General features: G+C 31.7%; 1 protein-coding gene across 1 annotated transcript; it reads left to right on the plus strand.

Annotated features, from left to right (window-relative positions):
• The first annotated feature begins 820 nt into the window (after window positions 1-820).
• Window positions 821-6,315, plus strand: LOC123656961. The gene is made up of 3 exons (XM_045592568.1): window positions 821-906; window positions 1,344-1,445; window positions 5,708-6,315. Exons 1-3 carry the CDS (start codon window positions 891-893, stop codon window positions 5,851-5,853), a joined length of 264 nt encoding a protein of 87 aa, XP_045448524.1. The 5' UTR covers window positions 821-890; the 3' UTR covers window positions 5,854-6,315.
• Window positions 6,316-25,315: the final 19,000 nt, after the last annotated feature.

Here is a 25,315-nt window from a genome sequence, read left to right on the forward strand (position 1 = left end):
TATAAGTTTTTTATTTCGCGTTTGTGTAATAAAATATTAATTTTTTATATATTTATTCAATTTTAATTTATTTTTTATCATTGATCCGTTTATCTTCTTGTTGGTTATAATATACAAGTTGACCCGGCGAACTCCTTACCGCCATATTTTAGTTTCATGAATTATCGATTTTTTCTTTTATATAAACCGAGTCCTGACAATAAGGAACATTAAAAAAAGAAATATCACATAGAAGACATATTAGCGATTGATTTTTAACTATAAATACGATAAAATTATGATTATATATATATTTATATTCTTAAGGAAAACACCTGGAGAAAATACCGATATTAAGTCGAGCCTTTAAAAGCTTTTATCCCGCAACGTACTCCGCATAAAATATTACAGGAGATATTCAGAAAATTTTAGATGGTCGAATCAATGCTTCGATAGGTTATTCGAAAATATTTTAAGTAAAAAAATTTGCTGTTTCCTTTGCGTATTAAAAATAACAAGAATGATTCGTTAAAATTGATGTTCATAATAGTACGTACATCTACTACTGCTACCTATTAAGATCTGTCTCTTTACGAAATAAATTAAACAAAACTGAAAGTTCTATAGTAATATTTAATACAAGTCTTAAATATTCTAATAAAAGTACATATGCCGTTATTATTTTTCAAAATTTTCTCATAAAATATGAAGTTCTAAAAGTAGTTCCACATTCTATAGAAAGAAATAAATTAAGTTTAATAATTTTATATCACTGAATGTTTATTTTGACTATAGCATTTTAAAATTATTACAGGAAAAAATTGGGAAGAATGTTGAATTCTACGTGAACAGTAATTGGAATCGGAAACGGTGGGAAGACGAAAGAATTAAAACTTTGCCTTATTATTAAAATGGCGATCATAAGCGGTAAGTTGAAAATATTTTTGTATTTGTATACGTCGACGATTTTTTTCTAATTATAATTCTCTACAAAGGCTGTCGAGATAAATATCACATCTTAATTATGTTAGTCAGAGAAATTATGTTGCGGCTTTGTACGTCAATTAAAATTAACGAGTAAGATAGCGAGAGACTCGTTTCAACTAACTAGATAGCAGTGTTTTCATTGTTAAACTGCTTGCAAACAGTCTTGACAATCTTGTGGATCACTTGCAGTTTTTGTATCTTTAAATTATAAATTAAATCTTTTATAAAACACAATAAAAATATTAAACATTTTAGGACTTAGTCATTGCTAAAAAGGTGTTTTTTAAAGTTATTTTGTGATAATTTGACATTATTTGGATGGGTTTTTAGCTATAAAAATGAGAGTTAATGCAAGTCATGTTATTACTTTTTTTTAGTTCGAAAATGTGTGCGGTCGGGAGTAGTGGTGCTGGCGATCGTCAGCAGCGCGTCTGCAAGAGTCGCTGGAAAGATGGGCGGCTACTCAAACAAAATGGGAGGTTAGACTATTATAAATGCTTCGATTATTATAAATGTATCAAACATGAAATTTAAAAATGTTGATCACTATCAAGAATACCATACCGTTATAACATTACTTTAACAAATTATTTTTAAGAATATTTTTATATTTATCGGTACTTTTTGACACCTAAAAGAAAAATAAAGTTCAATAAAATTCCAAAAAGTGAGACGTGGAAACGTTTTAAGCAAGTATTTCAAACAGTTAGCCTTGCAGATTTTAAGATACGAATTAGAAATTCAATTATATAAATTACAATATGTCCGTATTAAATTATAAATAAACAATAATACGTAGGTATGTTATTTTAAAAAGTTCGTACTTCATCAATTGCAACGTTATTCGATTGTTAACCAATTAAATATTTTTTTAATTGTTAAAATGTTTTTTCAAAAAGTATTAACACTAAGTTTTACTTAGATTTATGCCAACCCTACTATAACTACTTTATGCCACTGAGATTATATTAACAATGTTTCTATGAAAGGATTAAATTAAATTAGTTATTACTGTATTATTTATTTATTTATTTATTTATTTATTTATTTTCATACATACAAGTTTACAGAGCTTTGCTCCAAACACAAGTAGGTCAATCAAAATTAAAAAAAAAAAAAAACCAAAAACACAGGTATGACAAATGAAGTAAATAATGGTAAATGTAGAATTAAAAATATACAATCTTATCAAAATACAATAATTAAAATTTACAATGTCAATAAAAATATACCTACTTAGTTGATAATATTAAAATAACTAAATATCAATAATTTTGTTAAGAAATTCATATGTAGAAATTACAATATCAATGTCAAAATAAAATATCTAGTCAAAATTCAGAATTCTGTTTATAAAAATTCATTCGTGTCAGTATATTAGATGTCAAAACGAAAAAAAAAACGTCAAAATTAAAAAAAATTAAATATTACTAATGTCAGGATTAAATTATACAACAAAATAAATTTATAACGTACAAAGATATTTATAGCTATTTTTACAGAAAACAGAGATCTTATCGGCAAATAAGTCTATGTCCTCACAATGAGTGAGCAAATCGCTGATCAAATGTAGTGCGCGTATTGTCGGGGCGTGTGCCGCGTACCGCGTGCGAGTAGGGGGCTTTTGCAGTAAGCGCGGACGACGCCGCGGTGCGACAATTCCGAAATTATTTTGGGGAATACAGGAAGGAACTAGAATATTTAAGCTCTCCAATAACACTGGACTATCTACTTTGTTATGTAAAATTCGAAGATAGTGTATTAAAAGAAATAGTTTACGTCTAAGACATAGCGTTTCTAGCCCAACCATACCATACACGAATAAAGAGGGGTAAAGATAAGGATAGTACCCATACTGACGCTTGTACAAATATCGAGCAAATTTCCGCTGAACCCGTTCAACAGTAATATTATGTTTATCTACATGAGGGTCCCAGATGATAGCCGCATATTCAAGTTTACTACGAACGTAGCAATTAAACAGTATTCTAGCTACATTTAAGCTACTAAACTGCGAAGAAGTCCTTATGATAAAACCAAGAGACTTGTTGGCAACCTCACAAATATTAGTCACATGTTCACGAAAGTCAAAATTACGATCCAATGTCAATCCAAGATCACGAATAGAATTAACTCTTTCCAAAGGAGCGTCACATAATTTATATACTACTTGGATGCAGTTGCGTTTACGAGTAAAAGTAATGGATTTGCACTTGTCAATATTAAGAGGAAGAGAATTTCTACTACTCCACTCTGCAACTGCGTCAATATCAACCTGTAAGGCTTGCGCGTCAGCTGCATCGGTAATTCCCATGTATAATTTCAGGTCATCGGCAAAAAGAAGACACTGTGCAGTTTGAACAATATCAGGGAGATCATTGATCATAATCAAGAAAAGCGTAGGTCCTAAGGTACTACCTTGACTCACACCAGACCTTGTGTAAAATTTAAATGATTCGAAGCCATCAACTTTGACAAACTGACACCTATCCTTGAGATAGTCACTGAAAAAGTCAAGTAATTTAGGAGTAAAACCCATCAGGGCCATCTTATTCAAAAGAATATCATTGTCAACCAAGTCGAAGGCCTTCCTGAAGTCAAAATACGCTGCGTCGACTTGGCGCCTTAAATCAAGTTGAGAACATACATAGTCAGTAAGTGCTATTAAGTTTGTAGTGGTAGATCTCGCTTTACGAAAACCATGCTGACTATGGTGCAATAGGTCATTAATTTGATGGCTAATGAGATAGTTAAGAATGGTTTCAAATATCTTGGCAAACACAGACTGTACCGCAATTGGTCTAAACGTGGTAACATCGTTACCTGAACCTTTGGGAATCGGAGTGACTCTCGACAGTTTCCAGGAGTTGGGATACCTCGAATGCTTGATACACAAATTGTATAAGAACAAAAGTGGCTTCTGTAGGACAGATATACAATCCTTACCTAAGAACACGGGAATGCCATCAGGTCCACTACATGATTTTGGTTTCAGGCAACTTACCGCAGTTTTTAAGTCCCTTGCATCCACTACGCGTATTGAGACAGATCTAGCGTCAGATAATGCATCCGCAGCCCGGGCGGCTTTAGCAGGGTTTAAATATGGTTCACGATCATGAAATACAGACCTAAAGTACCTAGCAAAAGCATCAGCAGCAAATTGTCCAGTGACTTCTGTATTTTCGTATACATACGATTTAGTACGATTCCTGCTCCTTTTCTTGTCTTTTATATATCCCCAAAATTTTGTAGGGTCTTCAATAATTTTATTTTGAATGTAATTTAAATGTTCCTGATACGCTTTCGTTATTAGAAGTTTAACACGCCATCTATAGTATCGGAATAACTCTTTGTTAAATAATTGACCTTCTGATTTAAATTTTTTCAAGTGGAAAAATTTATTTTTTATGTTTTGAATGATTTCTTTGGTAAACCAGTTAGGATAATGTGCCCTCATTAGCGATGATTTTTGCTTAAAGGGGACATATAAATCTATTATACTATATATTTTAGAATAAAAAATAGTAACAGCTTCATTGACATCATCTACTTTGTAAATATCAGACCAATCAAGATTGATAAAAGCAGCGTATAGCGATTGATAGTCAGCCTTCCTCCAATTCCACTCCAAAGGTGCAAAAATATTGGAAAGCTGAGGAGCCTGCACCGAGCAACAAGAAAAACTTACAGATATTTCTAACGCGGGATGATAACTATCTATGGGTATTAGAGGATTATCACTAATTTGAACACTAATTCGATCAGAATCCACATCACTCAATATAAGGTCCAGCTTACTGCCATGGCTATTAATGACAGTATTGTATTGAGTAAGATTACAAAATTTTGAAAACATGTTAAATTGTCTTTTTATATGTGCACTAAAAGAATTTAAATTAAAATCACCCATTATAAGGACATTCATATCAGGACATAAATTAACTGCGTTTTCAATGCAAGTTAATACATTAAGGTATTGGTCGTCATTATAACGAGGTGGAAGATACACCACACAACACAAACATGTCAGAAGTTTACTCGAAATAACTGCGAATAAAACTTCTTTATCAGATGTTAGACCATCGATATTTCCGAGTACATGCACGGAATAGCAATCACGTACCGCAAGCAGAACGCCCCCCCAACCAGTATCACCATCACGATCATTACGAATCACAACGTAACCAGCAGGGAAGAGCTCACCATCGGTCACCGAGCTCGTTAAAAAGGTCTCAGTCAGAGCTATGAGGTCATATTTCGATTGTAAAATGTTATTATAGAATATAGAAGTCTTAGAACGCAAGCCTCGTACATTTTGATAAAAGCACTCTATTGTTATCTATCTTACGTATTACTACTCTATACTATTACGTACTAGTACTCTATCTTATGTATTGTCTCTAGTGTATAAGTACATCTACATGAATTTCTTTTCCAATCCTTAAACATAGCCTACTTAAACAAGCTAAATAAGTAAGCGCCTCACGCTCAACGCCCGCACTAAGATTTACTAATGTGTCGGGGGTCCGGAAACACACACAATAGAGAACTAATAGATGTGATAAGAAAAAAATAGGCACAAACGCCCAAACCACGGCAAACCCCTGTAAGGCCAATATAAATGTACGCCGTGTCCGGGGATCACGCGACAGCCAACGCAACAGCGATAATCCAACGGTCACACCGTTGCGCTAACGCATAATATATTATATAAAAGATAAACAATATTTTTATTTCTCAGGTAAATCAACAAGCGGTATCAACGAAGAAATAATCTGGATAAGCATAAGTATGGCGATCGCTATCGCTGTTTTAATAGCGATCGCTCTGTGTTACATTCTAAAGGAAAAATGCAGCAAAAGGCAAGCTTATAGAGACCAATCATGACGATATAAAGAGGAGTTTGCAAAGTACGCACTTGCAGACTCCCTCACAAATATCGAGTTCCCAGCTTACACACTCTACCCCCAGTACTCGCCGGATGGTACGGAATACTTCTATAACTTCCACCGATTCACGTATCTGAGGGACAGTTTCAAATTACCGCCTAAGGACTATCCATCGAGCGGAAAAGAAGAAATATATATAAGCGCGTGATTTTTATCGCGTATAAGTAACAATTGCTCTAAATATACGAGTATTATATAAGAATATAATTTAAAATGTGTATTTTATGCCAAATGTAACTTGAATTTATATAAATAAAAAAAATGTATGTGTAGATGTAGCATATGTTGTGTGTCAGGAATCATACAACATGGATGAACTGAACATATACTGTTTATTATCATTCAATGTATCGAACGGTCAAATTTCTGGAGTAAATGATTACGATAAAGACTGTGAAAATATTATTTTTAATTCTTTTATTGTTTTTTAACGTAATCACTGACTTAAACTATAACGATTCATGAATTGTAGAGTTTATCGACCACTTTCACACTTTCATTTAAATTTTTGTAAATAAAAGTAAATGAACACACCATATATTTCTAAGAATTCATTTTGAAGAAAAAAAAACCTGACAGAAAAAAAACTGATATTAATTTTTTTTTCATGTTGTATTATTATTCCTAATGCATACTATATGTGTATAAATGTAGACAAAATTTAAACATGAAATGAATGGATAAATTTTAATATTTACAAAGAAATGCATGAGTGTTTGTTTACCTTATAAAATACAAATGGGATCCTTACTGTGATAGAATTGTTCGAATAAAGGATCGATGTCGTCCTCAAGGAGGGTTGAATAATACTAAATAAAAACATTGAAATTACGTACTTGCAATGTTCATATAATTTTTAATATACATAACTATTATCAATTAAATCAAAAGAGATATCTTTCAATCATGCAATATTCTTAAAATAATAATATTTATTTACAACTAAATCCATCTGTAAATAGTAAAACGTCTTATAAAGAAATGTTTTTTAAAAACATGAAATAGGGTAAATAAAATTAATGTTCATAGAATATTAGGATTGTCTTTGACCACGTAATTGTAGTAAATGTAATTGTTGTAGGTATTAACTACCAAATGTATAAAACTGAATTAAAATACATTTTTAAAGTATAAAATATGTCTGTCTTATTATAAAATCGAAAACAATATATATTTTATGCAAAATTAAAACATTTGTAAATATCATAACTGGCCTTAAAATGTAAGGTGAAGTAATTAAAATAACTAAATAAATCAATATTTTTCATTTATATCTCCATTAAAAAACAACTTTTTACTCCTTCTCTCTTGATTTTCCTTAAACATATAATTTTTTTTCAATTTTCTATCCATTAGAACCTTCAACACAGTATTAGAAATTAAAAAAAAAAATAAGAATTCAACTAGGTTCGCTCTATTTAGTGTTTCATTTCTATTAATATAGAAGATAGGCCGATAGTAATAACGATTCAAAACAAAATAACACCAGTAAAAAATGATTATTTACTTTATTCAGCCTGTAACATCTCACTACTGAGCATAGTCCTCTTGCTCCATGTTAGAGAAAGGAGACCTTTTTTATCCATTTGAAGAAAAGATATTATTATTTCATGCATAAATTAATTTTATTTAAGTTTATATGTTGATTTTATTATTTTATATTATGTCTAGGTATATATGTATATTATCATCATCTTATATCTACCGATCCTGAAACAGCGTTGTGTGTATTCTGAAACAATTTGTGTAGATACTCTGATTCAATTGAATAAGCATTGTATAAAAAAAAGTAAAAAAGCAATTTGTACCTGTTTTCCCCTTTATATAAGAACCACAACTGAGATTTATTAAACCTAAAAATGTGTTAAGAGAGTTTGATTTTCAACATCAAAGGTTCACGGCTTTTGAAGGAAAGCTTTCACTTAATATAAATGTAAAATATCATAATCAGATACACATTATCGATCGTGACTCACAGTAAGGAATGTATCAGCCAGCCGATAGTGGAGCAACGTGGTGTGCTAAGCTCCGATCGTTCTCCAACATGGAGAAAGAGGCCATGTCCAGCATTGGGATGATATAGGCTGAATCTTATCTATACATATAATAAAATGGTATTAAAGTCAAAACTTTACATTGAATATTTTTTTAAAAGAATACTTGGGGTGTGATCTACAGTCGACACCGAAGTCAAAAATATAGTTTTTAGAATTTTGTCTGTTTGTCTGTATGTATATCCGGGATAAACTCAAAAAGTGCTGCATAGGTTTACTTCAAATTTGGCACAAATATTATTAAGAAGTCGGGTCAACATATAGGATACATATTATCTCGCTATCACCTACGGAGAACGAGCAGTGAACCTTTATTTCTTCAACGCATTCTGTAACAACGTGTAATCTAACGACGCATATTTGAATGTTGTTGTTATTATGTTAATAACTATGCTATAAGCTAGCTTTACACTATAAATACATTCTGAAGTATATTTAGTAACAGCATTGCACCCGTGCGAAGCCGAGGCGGGTCGCTAGTTCATAATTTTTATATTGAAAGACATTAGGTACACACTTTTTTTGTCTATAAAATCTTACAAACTTCATAATATCGAATACACCAAACAATCTCATACAAATATTTTCTACTCACTCTACGTGATAATGACGAAATCCTATTTCGAGGTCCTATATTCGTTTAGTAGGTACTATTGGTGGCCATTAACCCAAATGAAATGAGCAAGCATAAAGTTTAATTAAATACCGTTAATATTTTTTAAATGTAATACTCAGTAATTTTCCCTCGAATAATTGTGTATTTACGAGTACATATTCAATTATTCATACTTCAAAAGCAGTATGAATATGTAAATATCAAGCCTTTTGTCTCATTTAATATTAATATCAAAAATGATGTATAAGACATTAAAATACCTATGTGAATAATTAATTAAACTAATACCTAATTACTTAATTCTTAGGGCCTGTTTCACCAGTTGTGGATAACGCTATTTGACGGATAACGGATATCCGATAGTAAAAAGTCTTGATTCATTATTATTTGTTACCATTTAATTCTGCTATATTTATGAGATATTCCTATTCACATATATTAAATCTTAAAGTCGCAAGCTAAGGTTGCACATAACACTGTGGCACACACACTATATTACCTAAGTTTGTAATGTACCCAATGTTAAGATATAAATTTTTATTTTATTGTTTGATTTTTTTGCTACCTTAACTTTCTTTTACTATTGTCTATTTTTTATTTTTTTTTGTATTATTATTTTTGTAAATGACATTATTTTGACTTTCGCTTCAGCCTGTAATATCCCACTACTAGGCAAAGGCCTCTTCCCCCATGTAGGAGAAGGATCAGAGCTTAATCTACCACGCTGCTCCAATGCGGGTTGGCGGATATATTCCCTACTACGAGTAACGATCGCTATCAGGTGTACATGATAACAACCGGGACCGACGGCTTAACGTGCTCTCCGAGGCACGGTGGGGAGACCCACAAGGACTGCACAAACACCCAGACCACGGCAAACACCTGTATGGCCAATACAAATGTTTGTCATGTGCGGGGATCGAACCCGCAACCGCCAACGCAACAGGTACAATCCATGGCTGTAACCGTTGTGCCAACGCGGCGTCATCATTTTGACTTTCGTTAAGTGTGAATATCACCTTATGACGAAATAAATGTTTTCATTTCATTTCATTACGGCGAAACAGATCCTACTGGGTTAGTGTACTAATTCAAATTTTTATTGTGTTCCTCTACCTATTTTTTTTTTTATCTCTATAAATATTAATTAATTTATGTTTTACGTATAAATTTAAATCTACTTCAAAAATTAGATCAGCTCAGATTTTTAAAAACTTACTTGCTACTTAGTAAGAAACAGATATTGTTCTAAGCAATTATTTTGCGTATCAACATTACTTTTAAAGTTAATAGCGACCAAGCATACCAATATTATAGAGCTGACGAGTTCGTTTGGAAAAGTTAAGTAAATATTTAAATATCTTATAACACACACACACGCTCGTTTGTTCCCATGTTAAGCAACTTAATGCTTGTGTTACAGGTAACAGCTGACTGTTATATCTAAATATTTTTTCGCTGAACTCGTTGACTAGCATTGTAAAAACATATTTTATTGAAAATATATACCTTATTATACCCTTTTAAATACGACTAAGGTGGCAAACAAGCTTACGGTCCACTTTATGTTAAGCGGTTACTGTAGCTTATAGACGCCTGTAGCACCAAAAGCAACGAAAGTGCATTGACATCACTCCTAAGACACTTTACCACCTTACTTACCACAATAACATAATACTCCGTGAAAGTAATTTTATTTAGCTGTGATATTCTGTTAAGTAGACATAATTCCTTAGACGGGCTGCTCCAGATTTTGAGCAGAGTAGATAGGCTGATGTGATGATGTGATGATATCCTGCTGCGCACTACCTCAAATAAATGACTTTACTTCCTACATAAATAATAGCAATTTAATACATAAAACGCGAACAAATTCTCACACTATATCAGGCAGGTAGACAATGCGAACTAATAATGCATTAGACTTTAATTTATTGGCGCATCCATTGGGCTTATAACGCCAGCTTAATGTTGCTTGCTAGTTGTTTGTTCTCACAGGATATAATAGCTAGAGTAATATTTTTAAGAATTCATCCTGTGCCTTTTTAAAAATACGAATAAAAATATACGTTTTTAGGAGGACTTTATTTATTAAGACATTTTACACAAAGATTATTATAAAATGTAGTCGTCATATCTCGATGAAGTCAAAAAAAACAATCAGTTAGATCAACTTTCGATTAAAATAAGAATCATCAAAATCGATAAAACCACTAAAAATTTATGAGGTATAATACAACGCAGGTCGACGAAAAATAGTGAAATATTTTTTTTTTTATTTCATTTCACTCATGAACTATCATGAACTATCCACGATTTTTACACAATTCTTCAAAAAAAATACTCGAAAATCGTGTGAGTATTATATCCCATATCTTATCTGTTATTAAAACCAAACAACCCTGATCGGATGCTGATCCGGGTTTATTACAAGGGTACTTAACAAAAAAGTTCGTAAATCAATTTTCTAAGCAAACACAATTTAAACATTACATCAAGAAAGTGTGTCTACGTGTAAAGACAATTTCAAATAAAGAATGTGCTCGTAGCAACTTTCGACGATATAAGAAAGTCGAATCGTTCTACTCTTTAAATTTTTTCATAACCCAAGACTGTAGTGCGCTTCTTTTCAAACTGGGAAGTTCATTTCGCTTTTTTGATTTACGGTTCTTTTTAAACTTTGGCTGATATAAAACTTTTATGAGTTACTGATAACGTGTCTTACTTTTCGGAAGAACTTAAATTACTATTCATTTTTATTGTGTACAGAAGTATTTGTACAAGAATTTCATAATAGTCGAATAGTTTCCTAATAGTTCTCCACTTTTGGATGGAGCGATGGAAGGTACTGTCACAAATATAAGTCCAATGTGGAATTAATTTGGCTCTTTAGTTCTGAACGGAATTTCTACATGTATCATTTATATTAGATTTTACGCATTTTATTTATTGTTTAGTTTTTGTTTCTCCAGTTGTTATAGCTTAAATAAAAATAAAGAATGTATAAACTAAATAAGGTCTCCATATAACAATCTTGTTCTCGAAAAAATACTATACTTCATTGCACTTATATTAAAGCATTTTTGTATGTGTATTTTTTAACTTTTGATAGCTTACTTTTATATACAAATCTTAGTATTTTTGATATTTACAGAAAATGCTGTTAGTATGTGTAACCAAGGTAAGTTTTTGTAATATACAAAACCTTAATGAAGAAAACTTTGCGGTGTGTAATTTCGAAACAATTTTTCATTATATTATACATAGTCACTGCAGAACAGGCAGATATTTGACCCTTTTCCCTCATCTGCTTAGCTATGCGGTAGTACGTAACACAGATACAGCCGCAAACGTCAGACATACCGAAATGACTCCATTACCCAACCTAGAGAATTTCACAACTCGGTTAATAGGAAAACCAGAGAACTAAGAACATATTTCAACTAACAGTCTAGATAAAATAAGACAAAAATCTCATTTTTACGTTTTATTTTTAATAAATTCCTCAAAAAGTAATTTTACACGTGACGTTTTACTTTTACTATCAACTTTTATAATCTCCTTAAAAACTAAATCTTAAAGCTTAATTTGGTTTAGTAAGAAGATTTAAAAAGTGTAAAAAATGAATAAACCTTTTTAAATCCAATTACGACGTTAAATGTTGATTTATACAGACTACAACCTTTTGACTTTTGAATTTTGCTGTATTTTTTTTGATGGAAGTACTTGTTCCAAATTCTTAATCGTTAGTTACCTAAAGTAGTCTTTAATTAACAACTGTATTTTATATATTAATACATTTTATATAGTCTTTTATTAGACCACTCGTAATAACTTATTAATTGTTTGTTCATAACGCTTACCACCTCGCGTAATGCTGAGTATTTACCAATTACATTTAATGGGGTTAAGCACAATAGAATACATCAACTACTAACGCCACCATTAAACAGTCATTATTATAATCCTTAACGTGACCCTCTTCAAATAAAATCAATGGTAGGTATGTACAAAATATCTTACCTCGCCTTAAATAATAATCAAATGGACTGATGTCTGGACTAAGTAAAAATGAATGAAAAGTGGTCAAGCCATGAAAAATGCCCTCCGAAACCTTTTATTCGACCTTATATTAAACCCCTCGTAATACCTTAATAATTGCTTGTTTATAACGCTCACCAACTCGCGTAATCTTAAAACTAGTTTTAAGATAGTAACAGCTTGTGTAGTACACTGGGCGGATTTACCGATTTATGGCTAATTAGTTATTTCTTCGTGCTGTGTGGCTACGGCACTAAAGAATTTAGCCACCCCCTCTCTTCCCGTGGGTGTCGTAAGAGGCGACTAAGTGATAACAAGGTTCCACAACCATCTTGGAAATTAAGAAGCCGACCGATGGCGGGATAACCATCCAACTGCTGGCTTTGAAATACACAGGCCGAAGACGGGCAGCAGCGTCTTCGGTGCGACAAAGCCAACCCTGCGGTCACCAACCCGCCTGCCTAGCGTGGTGACTATGGGCAAAACACATGAGTTGACGTTATTTTTGGCGTAAACTTGTGGAGGCCTATGTCCAGCAGTGGACTGTATAGGCTGTAATGATGATGATGAGTTATTTCTTCCAGACAACCTAAATTAATTATACTTATTATATTCTCTGTTATTAAAATACAAATATGTAATCGCATCGTAAAGAAAAATCATTTATTTGTAACTGATACTAATCTAACTATATTAGATATCTACGTCAAATTTAGTACTCTCCCTAAATCCCTTAGGGAGAGTGAACCCTGTTTTATTTGAGAAGCAAATGAATTCTTAGACCTTCAAATTTATCCACTTTAAATGTAGCAAGATTAACGATACAACTACTGAAAGCTGTGCCAACAGGGTCATCGTGATATTAGCGTTTAAATGGTAGCCTCTTTGTTGAGTGGTTGAGACATGAGAGCACTTCAAGTGACATCATTTCCAGACTGAATTTGCTTTAACAAATGTTATTGTACTTTTTTTACGTGCTTGGTTTGCTTATTTAAATTATTTATGTTGTTATTATTAATTTAAACATAGTCAGATTTAATTCTTTTTGTCGTAGCTTGATCTTTGACACCAAACGGGTGCAACAAAATATTTCGTACACATTATTAAGATGTACCAAGCAAGTATGTGCCAAGTACAAAATCTTCCGTAAAACCTGACAGATGATAATTTTTCATAAAAGTTCAATAATTTTGTATCATGTTGATTTTTTGTTGCACTTCTAATAAAATTACATGGTAATTTTTTGGCCGTTTACTCTACAAACTTCTGACTTCCATATTGTATCTATATAAGGAACCTAAACAAAAAATAAAAATTAAATCAAATATTAAGGATACATAATTGGAAACAATACGTTTTTTTTTTAAATTGTACTGAAATAACCGATAAAGTATAAGTGACAACTTTCCTCGCAAAGCTGACCACGAAATTTTTAAAGAAATTTTGAACTTTCAATATATATGTTTCATTTAGCTGATTGTACTCCTCTTTATTATTAGACTTCAAAAATAAGGAGGTGGTTCTTCTTCTATTCGATTGTATTTTTTTTAATTTCTAATAAATTTCCTTTTCTAATAAATTTCCTTTACTTAATTTTATTATGAAGTTAATTTCTAAATTACCATTTTAGTAAGGAAATTACATAATGTAAGTAATGATTTTAAGGATATATAATAATAAGATAATAATATAATTACATAATGTAAGTAATGATTTTAAGGATATATAATAAGTAATGATATTAAGGATATACTTCCTTAAAACTTTGCCTTGATTTTTGACACTTGACCTTTTATTATTAGTAACATTCAAGCTGGTTCGGAATACCAAATTATTTAATCCAGTTACATATTTAGCTAAATTAAATACAAATGAAGCTTTCGCTTAATTTACAAAAATTGCGTTGGTTTATTTTTGTTAAATCTGAATTTCACGCTTATACTATATATATTGTATTTTTATAACAACCGCTATAGTATAGTGGTGCGAGTAATCGCCTAAAATACCGACGGTTTGTGAATTCGAATCCTGTTGTATTTATACAAATATTTCTTTCTGGTTTGTATGTCTGTCCTTATGGGTCTTCCCACCGTGCCTCGGAGAGAACATTAAGCCGTCGGTCCCGGTTGTTGTCATAAATACCTGATAGCGATCGTTACTCATAGTAAGCAACCGCCAACCCGCAGTGGAGCAGTGTAATGGATTGAGCTCCAAAACTTCTTCTATATAGAGAAAGACGCCTATGTCTAGCAGTGGTATGTTACAGGCTGAATGCATGCATATATATATCGACTATATTGACTTTCATTCATCCTAATACTATGATGGAAACCACTCCCTCATAACATCAAGAAAAAGACATACAAGTTAAGACCTTTATTTTTTCATGTAAATCCATATTTGCATGAGAAATAACAACATTTATATGACAGATGTAGTTTAAGTCTAGTTTGTAAGTGATAGTGGTCTGGTCAGTGATTTTGTGAATCATGTAACAAACGTGTAAATTAATACTAATTTAAGTTATTTTAAGAACAACGCAATTATCTAATATATAAAATTCTCGTGTCGTGGTGTTTGTAGATATACTCCTCCGAAACGGTTTGACCGGTTCTCATGAAATTTTCTGTGCATATTGGGTAGGTCTGAGAATAGAACAACATCTATTTTTCATCCCCCTAAATGTAAAGGGTAGTCCACCCCTAATTTTTTTTTAATTTTTAGATAAATAATATATTTTTTATTTTCTTATGATTTCGCGTTGAAAAATACATACAACCCTAAATTTCCTCCGTTCTACCACCAACCCCTATTTTTAAATAGCGTTTAACGGCAAGACAACTTTTTCCGAATCAGCTAGTTTCTATATAGAATTCCCACATTAATCGTACATGTATACGTAAATTGGTTATGAATGGATTATTTATTCTTACGCTCCACGCTGAGCTTATTGGCAAAGTATTTCAATATTATTTCTCTTTTGTACAAAACACATTAATTATCCTACGTTGCATACGCGTGAATTATCATAAATCATTATCGTAGTATCCCATTATGAAAAGAAATAAAACTTACATCTACAATGTTACATTATTTTTGTCTTAAGCAACCTAATTGTTTCCCCTAGATTTTTTTTTTTGTTATCAATCGTTAAAATAATTGTATTTGCTCGCAAACGAAAAAAAAACAGACTTCAATTACATCGACAAGTAATACAACGTAGATCGACGAAAAAATAGTCAAGTAACTACGCGTTATCAAAGATTACTCAAAAACTAGTTATCAGATCTCGATAAAATTTAAATTTGACCACATGATAAACATCAACTTTTGATTAAATTAAAAATCATCAAAATCGGCATACCCAGTAAAAAGTAATACGGATTTTCGAGAGTTTCCCTCGATTTCTCTGGGATCCCATCATCAAATCCTGTTTCCTTATCATGGTACCAAACTAAGGATATTTTCTTTCCAACAAAAAAAGAATTATCAAAATCGGTACATCCAGTTAAAAGTTATGTGGTATAATACAACGTAGGTCGACGAAAAAAGCGTCAAGTAAAAACGCATTATTAGATATAACTCGAAAGTAGTTGTTAAATTTCAAATAAATTTAAATGGAACCAAGTGACACACACCACCTATCGATTTAATTTTTTTTTTTGTCGAAATCAGTCCACCCAGTCAAAAGTTCTGAAGTCACATACATTAAAAAAAAATACAGTCGAATTGAGAACCTCCTCCTTTTTTGGAAGTCGGTTAAAAAGTAATAAATATTCTAAATAAATTATTAAGGAAGATAAAGTTGTAGGCTTGATTAATGTACAAGTATTTTTTTACAAATTTGTCTCATCAATTATCTCGACAGATACATTACTTGGCCCATGTTTGAGAAAATAATTTAAAAGATTTTAAAATTCGAGTCAAATTTACGGGACTTATTTCTAGATAGCGTGTCTATTAGTAATAAAATAATCATAATCAAAATTTGTTAAATATTCTTAAGTACATAATGACTCATTGTGAAACTTTTTTATACAAAAATACTAACTTATACGATACATAGGAGACTTTTTACCTGGTTAGCTGCAGCACAAGAGCTTTTGGAGAACTTGTAAGAAGTTTAAGGGCCTTTTTGGATAACGCTATTTGTGACGGCATCCATCAGATAAATTTTTATATATTATTATAATATATATATACGTATAAAATCTTCGAAATATACGTACACAAGTATATTAATGCACATATCAGCAACTTATTTAACGTCTTTGTTTATACTAAAGGAAATAGCGGTACCTACATATTTTGCCAACTCTAAATTATTTATAACATATTTATTTATTTTTTTATACTTTATTGTACACCACAACTACATTTTAAACAATAAACACATTAAAAAAATTAAATATTTGTATATCTGCATAAATCTTAGACTATATTAATAACATTTATTTTAAATTATTTTAAGTTTTGATGACTGATAAACCTTTCTTTGCGTAGTGTATTTACTAACGATGTGTAATAAATAACTGTAAATGACTAGGATTATATATATATATATATATATATATAATCCTAGTCATTTACAGTATATATATATATATATATATATATATATATATATATATATATATATATATATATATATATGTATATATATATATATAAAGCATATTTATAGTATTATACACCTCTGTTGACATTTGTCGTCGATGTGGGTGGTGCTACTTATAATCTGTGGCTAATGAGTATCACCTGCCGTGGAGTGTAGAGGTAAGTGGATATCAGTGAAAGATCAAGTCGTTACAGAATCACACTTACACATCTGTAAAATATATTTTATCATACAGAGATGATTTTTATATTAATACTTATATGCTACGGCACTAAAGAATTTAGCCAGCCCTCTCTTCCCGTGGGTGTCGTAATAGGCGACTAAGGGATAACAATGTTCCACAACCACCTTGGAACTTGAGAAGCCGACCGATGGCGGGATAACCATCCAACTGCTGGCTTTGAAATACACAGGCCGAAGACGGGCAGCAGCGTCTTCGGTGCGACAAAGCCAGCCCTGCGGTCACCAACCCGCCTGACCAGCGTGGTGACTATGGGCAAAACACATGAGTTCATGTTATTTTTGGCGTCAACTTGTGGAGACCTATGTCCAGCAGTGGACTGTATAGGCTGTAATGTACTTATATGTCGACGAGGTTTTCTTGCACTGGTTTTATTGTTTATTGTTGAATAAGGAAAATAAATGTTTTCATTTTTTTCCATTTTATAAGGAAATAAACAGAACGTCGAATAAGGAAAGCTTACACAATTCCATGCATCCTGAAATAAAATTTACATATGTATCTTAGCGTTACAGACAAAAGGATCATAAGTGTATCTTGATACGAAAATTTGGGTTAGGTTAGATAATACACACAGAATACAATATAATATACATATAGTATATTATACAATATAAATATAGTATAGTATATTTAAATTCCTTAAATTTAATAAACCTTCTTGTTCCTCTTCTTCTTCTTCTTCTTCCTTGGTCTGGGTGTTTGTGCAGTCCTTGTGGGGCTCCCCATCGTGCCTCGGAAAGAACGTTAAGCCGTCGGTCCCGGTTGTTATCATCTACACCTGATAGCGATCGTTACTCATAGTAGGGAATATATCCGCCAACACGCATTAGAGCAGCGTGGTGGATTAAGCTCTGATCCTTCTCCTACATGGGGAAAGAGGCCTATGCCTAGTCCACTACTGGGGGCATAAACAATACTTACACTTGTGTTTGACAACATGATTTGTTTGGAAGATATATGTAATAAATAGATTAAGAAACATCGTGTTAAGTGCGTAGTCGTGCAGACTATTTATCTTAATACATCTTCGTTACTGTCAAGTCTTAAAGTGTCATTAAGGAAATAGCATCTCCCGAACATTTGTGAGAAATTAACGTTCTTTATTTTCGCACCACTATATTTTAAAATTGGAAGCCATTTATTTTTTTGTTGAATTTGAATACCTTTAAATCATACCAAAAACTTCTTTAAATAATCCTATGTAGTCGTCAAGTCCTGGAATGAACACCACAAAGGAAATGAAAAACTGTCCTAACCACAGTTGGAGGTGTTCAATCAAGTTCAAGCAGCAGAACTGAAGACGATCTGGCTGACGTGGTCAGAACTGAAGCGAATTGTAAAAAATAGAATGCAATAATAAATTACTGTGGAAGCCCTCTGCCTCATCTAGGGGCCATAGAACATTAACTACTAACTAGTAGGTAGTGTGTGTATGTAGATACACACACAATTCGACTGTCCCTACGTATAATATCGAAATTGAAAAAAGGCACTTTACATTTTTTACGCTGAATGATATGTTAAGTATCGATATTGAGTATAAAAGCTCATGAAAATGTGATTTTATGTGTATTTTATAGCATTTTATCTTTTTTCTTCGACAATATACATAAAAAGTAGTTTTTTCATGCAATCAAAAAAAAATAGAAAAATTTCAGTTTTGATACTGTACGTAGGGACAGTCGAATTATGGAATACGATACAAACATTTCGTAACGCCCTCGTCACGCATTCACTAGCTTTCTTCCCAAGTTAAGCGTGCATAAACAAATTTTACTTCAACAAAAAAGTCGACATGATATTGAAGTAAAAATTTAACTTAGAACCATAGTTCCAGAGAACTTCGCTTATTGTCCCAAATAAGAGCGAGGCGTCGAAATTTGTTTACAGGCTTACTTGAATTTCTGCCGCGTACCCCACTCGCAGTTAATGTAACCCGCCTCCATGTGTCTCCTTCTCTCATACTACATCAAAAGAAGACATATATGTGAATGATAAATAGCTTTATGTAAACCAATTTTTATAATATCGGGGGTTAAAATATGTTAGAGTATTAAAAATATAAATCAATTATCAAAACATTTATTTTAAGGTTTAGCAATCATTTATATATCATTTTAATATCAGTAAAATCGGTTAATTACAAAACCTTTGATAACTCGTTTGTCATGGCAACACAGTTGACACTAAAAAAAAAAGAACGTTGGCGGGAATTAATTATTTAGTTTTCGGCAGTGGTAGATCAAAAAGGAGAGAGAATATATACTGACTACGAATCAGACGTAAAAGGCGGTCTCGATACTAGTTAGTGGCGGTGTTAATTAATAAACTTTATAATAGTGCATATTGAGTTTTTTTCTACCAAATACATGTTTCCATAGACAATTTTTTTTTATTCCAAACATTTTTATCGTCTTAGGGAAGCTATATTTTGTGTAACCTTTCTCAATGCACAAAGTCTCTACAAACGAAAAATTGGGCAATTTGCAGACATTCATGTTATTGCTGCTTGTTATATGTATTTCTTGGTTATAGCTGTGTATTTCTGATAACCTATATTTTACTAGGCCAGGTTAATGAAATTCAATCAATTTATTTTTTATGAGTTTGTATAGTTTTTTTTTTCCTTTATTGAGTACTCAAGGCTGTAGCTTGAAATGAAACCTTCTACTTTGTGATCACTTTATTGATAGCAATTATTCCTTTATTCGTGTTGCTACGTAGTTACGTCTAAACAAAAATGAAATAGATATCTCGAGTAAATTATTACGATTGAACTAAGTGATGTAAAACACAAAATACGAATAAAGAGGTCCATTATTCGTTATCTTTGTTTAAGTTCAGTCTTGAGTGGGAATAATAAAACCGACAGACAACGTAATTGCTACTTTGTCTTATTGTAAATTATTAATATTTAACGTCCTGTCTTTATAAAATATTAAATTCGTATACGTTCATTATTAACAAACTCATTACACAATAAATACTATTTATTTGATTTCTTTTACGAAAACATATGCTTTTAAATAAAAGGAGAATAACGTTGTCTGATCAAATATGTATTCCTTTTACTTTTAAAACATATTTTATTTATATTCTTACTAAATATTTGTCGCCGATGTTACGTATTATTCTTAATCCTAAAAAACGGCAGCAAAATAATGTGTAATTTTATACAACCTTTAGAAATAAACTAAAATATAAATATTATCGTTAATTGGTAGGTTACGTGATATTATACACATAATATAATTATCTCAAAATACGATATTATTTCAGCCTATCGCAATTCACTGCTGGACATAGGTCTCCCTAAGCTCGCACCAAACATCTCAGTTTTCCGAAATGCTCATCCCAGCCTCCGCCGCCAATCTTACGTATATAATAAAAAATACAATATTATTTACCTTTAAGTGTTCCAGGAGATTTAATAAGAAAAACTAAAAAAAAATATATAATCCATAACTTTAATATTTTACCATCAAATAATTTTCAAAATAATACTTTTGAACAATGCAGGTTTTTAATACTACATTGTGGAAACTGGGTCAGAAACTATGATACTTGACAATTCATGTATGCACATACATTGTAGGTAAAGTATACAATGCGCGCAGAGTACCTTTTTTCGATGATGAGGTCTTCATTGTAAGAACAATCTCACTAATAGAAACTACGAGAAAATGTATGTCCAATAGGTTCTTCCACCAACGCTCTCGGACTATTTATGTGACCTTACGATCAGCTTCTTTCACACAAGTTTCTTACACCATTTACTGTCTTAACTTAAAACAAAAATAAATAAGATACTCCTTACTTTATATTTCGAATCATATCTATACAAATAAATAAAATTGGAGTGGCTGTTTGTAATATTAAAATAACCGCTTTTTACTAAATGCGTATTGATGTCTACACTGTACAAATACCAAAATAATATTTTTTACAATTTTTGTCTGTCTGTCTGTTTGTTCCGGCTAATCTCTGAAACGGCTGGACCGATTTTCATGGGACTTTCTCTGGCAGATATAATAAGAAGTAGCTTTGGCTACTTTTATTTTAGATTTTTTTTTTATAACTCTGCCAACTGAACAATAAATTGTTTTGTTAAATTCCACGCGGACGAAGTTGCGGGCACAGGTAGTTATTCAATATATCCTAATGGAAAAGAAGGTATTTTTACTACGGACTTTTTTACCTCTAAACTTACCAACAATGTTTTATTATGTTATATTACTAGCCGCATATTTGTACGTATTATTTCTTTATGTAAGAGGCATCATGTCTACCTAAAAATAAGTTCTTGCTTTATAATCTAAGTTCCGATCTTTCTTTATACTACTTTCTGCATATACATAAGTATAGTCATGTGTTGTGTCGGTATGTATAATATTTTATTTCCTTGTTTTCTTTTTTGAAGTTATACTTCTTTTGACACGTTAGGGAAAAATTATGGAAGAAAATTTTCACGATGCGCCCATACCGTCACAAAGAAACCGACACCCTGAAGTTAGCTAGTCCAAGAAGAAGAAGTTAAAGACGTGGAGTTAGCTGGCCAATGAAGAATAACTTCTTACATGCATACAATAAGTACACACACTTTTTTTAATATTTGTATATCATTGGTACGCCTTTTTGCTTCATTCTCTTCATATCCTTTACCCAAAGGTTGTCTGGAAGAGATCGCTCTTTTAGCGATATAGCCACCTTTTGTACATTTGTTTATTTTGTCATTATTTTATTCTTTCTATGTTTCTTTGTTGTGTACAATAAAGAATATTTGTATACGTGCAGGTACGCTGTATTACCTTTAAATTATTTGTTAGTATATGATTGTTAAGTGAAATGAAAATTTTATGTCATTAAAGTTATTGCTTATTACTTTATTTTATTTTTTATCATGATTGTAAAGAAATTCACTATTAAACTCTTTTGCGTAGGCTCATCAGACGTTTTAGATGACAAAATAACAAAACAAAAACGAACACCTCACACTGAACTGCCCTCAGTAGGGATTTCTCGTATCGGGGGTCCGCAAACACACAATACCACAAACTCCCAGACCACGGCAAACATCTATATGGCCAAGACAAATGTTTGCCATGAACATGTTTTTTTGATTTGATGAACCGTCAGCACTACAGCCATAGCTATGACCTATGACCGCTACGCCTACGCATCGTCAAAAAAATATCGTATTTAAAGATTAAATGTTTGTAAATAAATAATGGTGTAATAAATGCGTAGTTTAGAGTTTGTCATATTTATTATATTATGTCATTATTATATAATTTAGTAAAAGAGTTATAGAATATATTTTCAGATTTTATATTTAGTGACCGACTTCAAAAAATTTGGAGGTTCTCAATTTGACTTTATTTTTATGTATGCTCATAACTTTTTACTGGAATTACAGATTATTTTTGAGTCGATTATTGAAGTCGGGGTTTTTTTTTGTTTTCGAACGAACACAATATTTTTTTATCTTTTATAGTATTTATATTTTTTTTAAAACGAAAGTCAATTGAAGACTAAGAACATACCTAATATTCTAAATACCTTAAATAACCTTTCGTTACTCATAATATCGCATTGACGCCGCGTTGGGGCAACGGTTTCAGCCATGGATTGTACCTGTTGCGCTGGCAGTTGCGGGTTCGATCCCCTCACATGACAAACATTTGTATTGGCCATACAGGTGTTTGCCGTAGTTTGGGTGTTTGTGCGGTCCTTGTGGGTCTCCCCACCGTGCCTCGGAGAGCACGTTAAGCCATCGGGCCCGGTTGTTATCATGTACACCTGATAGCGATCGTTACTCATAGTATCATAGCATATATCCGCCAACCCGCATTGGAGCAGCGTGGTGGATTAAGCTCTGATCCTTCTCCTACATGGGGAAAGAGGCCTATGCCCAGTAATGGAATATTACAGGCTGAAGCGAAACTCATAATATCTCATTCTCTTGCGTTATTTAATCTCCTTGAACTCGCACATTAGAACACAGAGAAGTATTACCTTTATCGTTTTAATTTTAGCTAAGAAAGGAAAGTTCGAGATTGCACGTGGACAGTGACAAATTGGCCACTAAAATCGTCTAACCCAAGGATTAAATTTGATCGTATCACAAAAAACGCGTCCATCTTCCTTTTATGTCACTACGTGCTTGTGTTTACGATTTTGTCTTTTGAACAACGTTTACTGAAATAAACGTTTTTATACTTTATAATAAAAGACCTGGAATAAATTTGAATCACAATATTTTGTCGTTTCTTATAAAAATTATTATTAAAATAATATTCGTAATAAAACAATAAACCTCTCGAAACTTGGTTTATGTTTATTTAAATATTTGTTACGAAAAATTTATTTAAATAAAAGTAGCTCTTCCTATCTAAAATTCACAAGAATATTTTTATCAAGTTTTTAGTAAACTTTTTTATTTATTTGCCAATTTTATTTATGAATAAATGGCAAATAAGTTTATGTGGTCAGTTTTAGCTCCAATTAAATATAAATAGTGCGTTTTTTAGTTATTAGTACCATATCAAATTGCACAATTTTACGGTATTGAAAGATTTGTCCATTCAATAACTACAATAGAGTACTTAATATAAATTGCATTTCAACTATTTTCTTAAGTTTATTAATAGTCTTCCAAAGATGTTTAACGGTGACTTTATTGTAAAGAAAAGCAAATTTCTGCTTTTCATCACACTGCTGTACTTAAAGGATTGCAATCATGTTAACAATAATCCAATTTTTGATTTTGATTTCGATTTGATATCGGATATACTTTCACTGGCTGAAGATTTGATTGATTTATCAAAAAGTTATGGTGATTATGAAATGTCAAAATATTTTCTACCACAATACAAATGGGTAACAAGAAACAAAGATATTCATTTAAACTATAGTCAACTAATTAAGAAATATGGACTTACTGACGAAGCCCAAAGTGATGAAAATGATGATTCTGGTACTATCGCAGTGTCGAATATTCTATACTATGACAGGGGAAATGATTTATTAAATAAAGTATTTGCAAAAAGAACTGGAAGTTATTGGATTGTACGAGATGTAGAAGATAGAGTTTTCTATCATCTAGCATCAAACACATATCAAGACTTGAGTGGACGTAGTTTATCTGATGAAGAAGACATAATTCGCCTTTCTCTCTCAAATTCAGACTTTTTGAATTTCAGAAGAGATAAATACGGTGAACTGGATTTAACTGATTTTTTTGGAATAGTTTATCATTTTACTAAAATAGGAAGTATATACATTAGTTACTTTTGTGACACGGATTCATTATTTGTAATAACCAGACGGAATTCTAGATATAATAGTAAGGTATTCTTGACTGTGACCTTATCGCTTATAGTTTGGACACTACGTTTAATGAGTGCAATCGTCAAACTATGTGCTAAGTTAAACAATGATATGTTTTTCTTATTTCCAATATTGTGCTGTGATGTAACACTCGAATTAATTTACAAAAATAGCTTAGTTTACATAATAGGAAATGTGTTATACAATAACATTCCATTAGCCATTGTAGTATTTGTAAATTTAATTTTCTATTTAAATCGGATGGAAATGAAAAGGCCTTTAGCTTTAACAGATTCCAGAAGAAAATTTGAAGAAGTGAATTCATTCCTTCATGCTGGAGTATTGCAGAATAAGTTTCTTGAAACTTCCTGTATGCAGACGACAAACGAAGAAAGAAGACTAGTTGTATACGACCGAGAAGGCTACAAAACTCCTGTTCAAAATAAATTAAGTCCTGTACTTCTAGGTTTTCATTGTGATAATAACTTATATTCAAGA

Source organism: Melitaea cinxia, chromosome 10 (genome assembly GCF_905220565.1).
Source record: "Melitaea cinxia chromosome 10, ilMelCinx1.1, whole genome shotgun sequence".
Classification (NCBI taxonomy): Eukaryota; Metazoa; Arthropoda; class Insecta; order Lepidoptera; family Nymphalidae; genus Melitaea; species Melitaea cinxia.

Excerpts from the sequence above, each read along its gene's own strand:
- LOC123656961 (XM_045592568.1), top strand. Across the intron at positions 1,446-5,707 it reads CTACTCAAACAAAATGGGAG|GTAAATCAACAAGCGGTATC; the intron begins GTTAGACTATTA and ends TTTATTTCTCAG.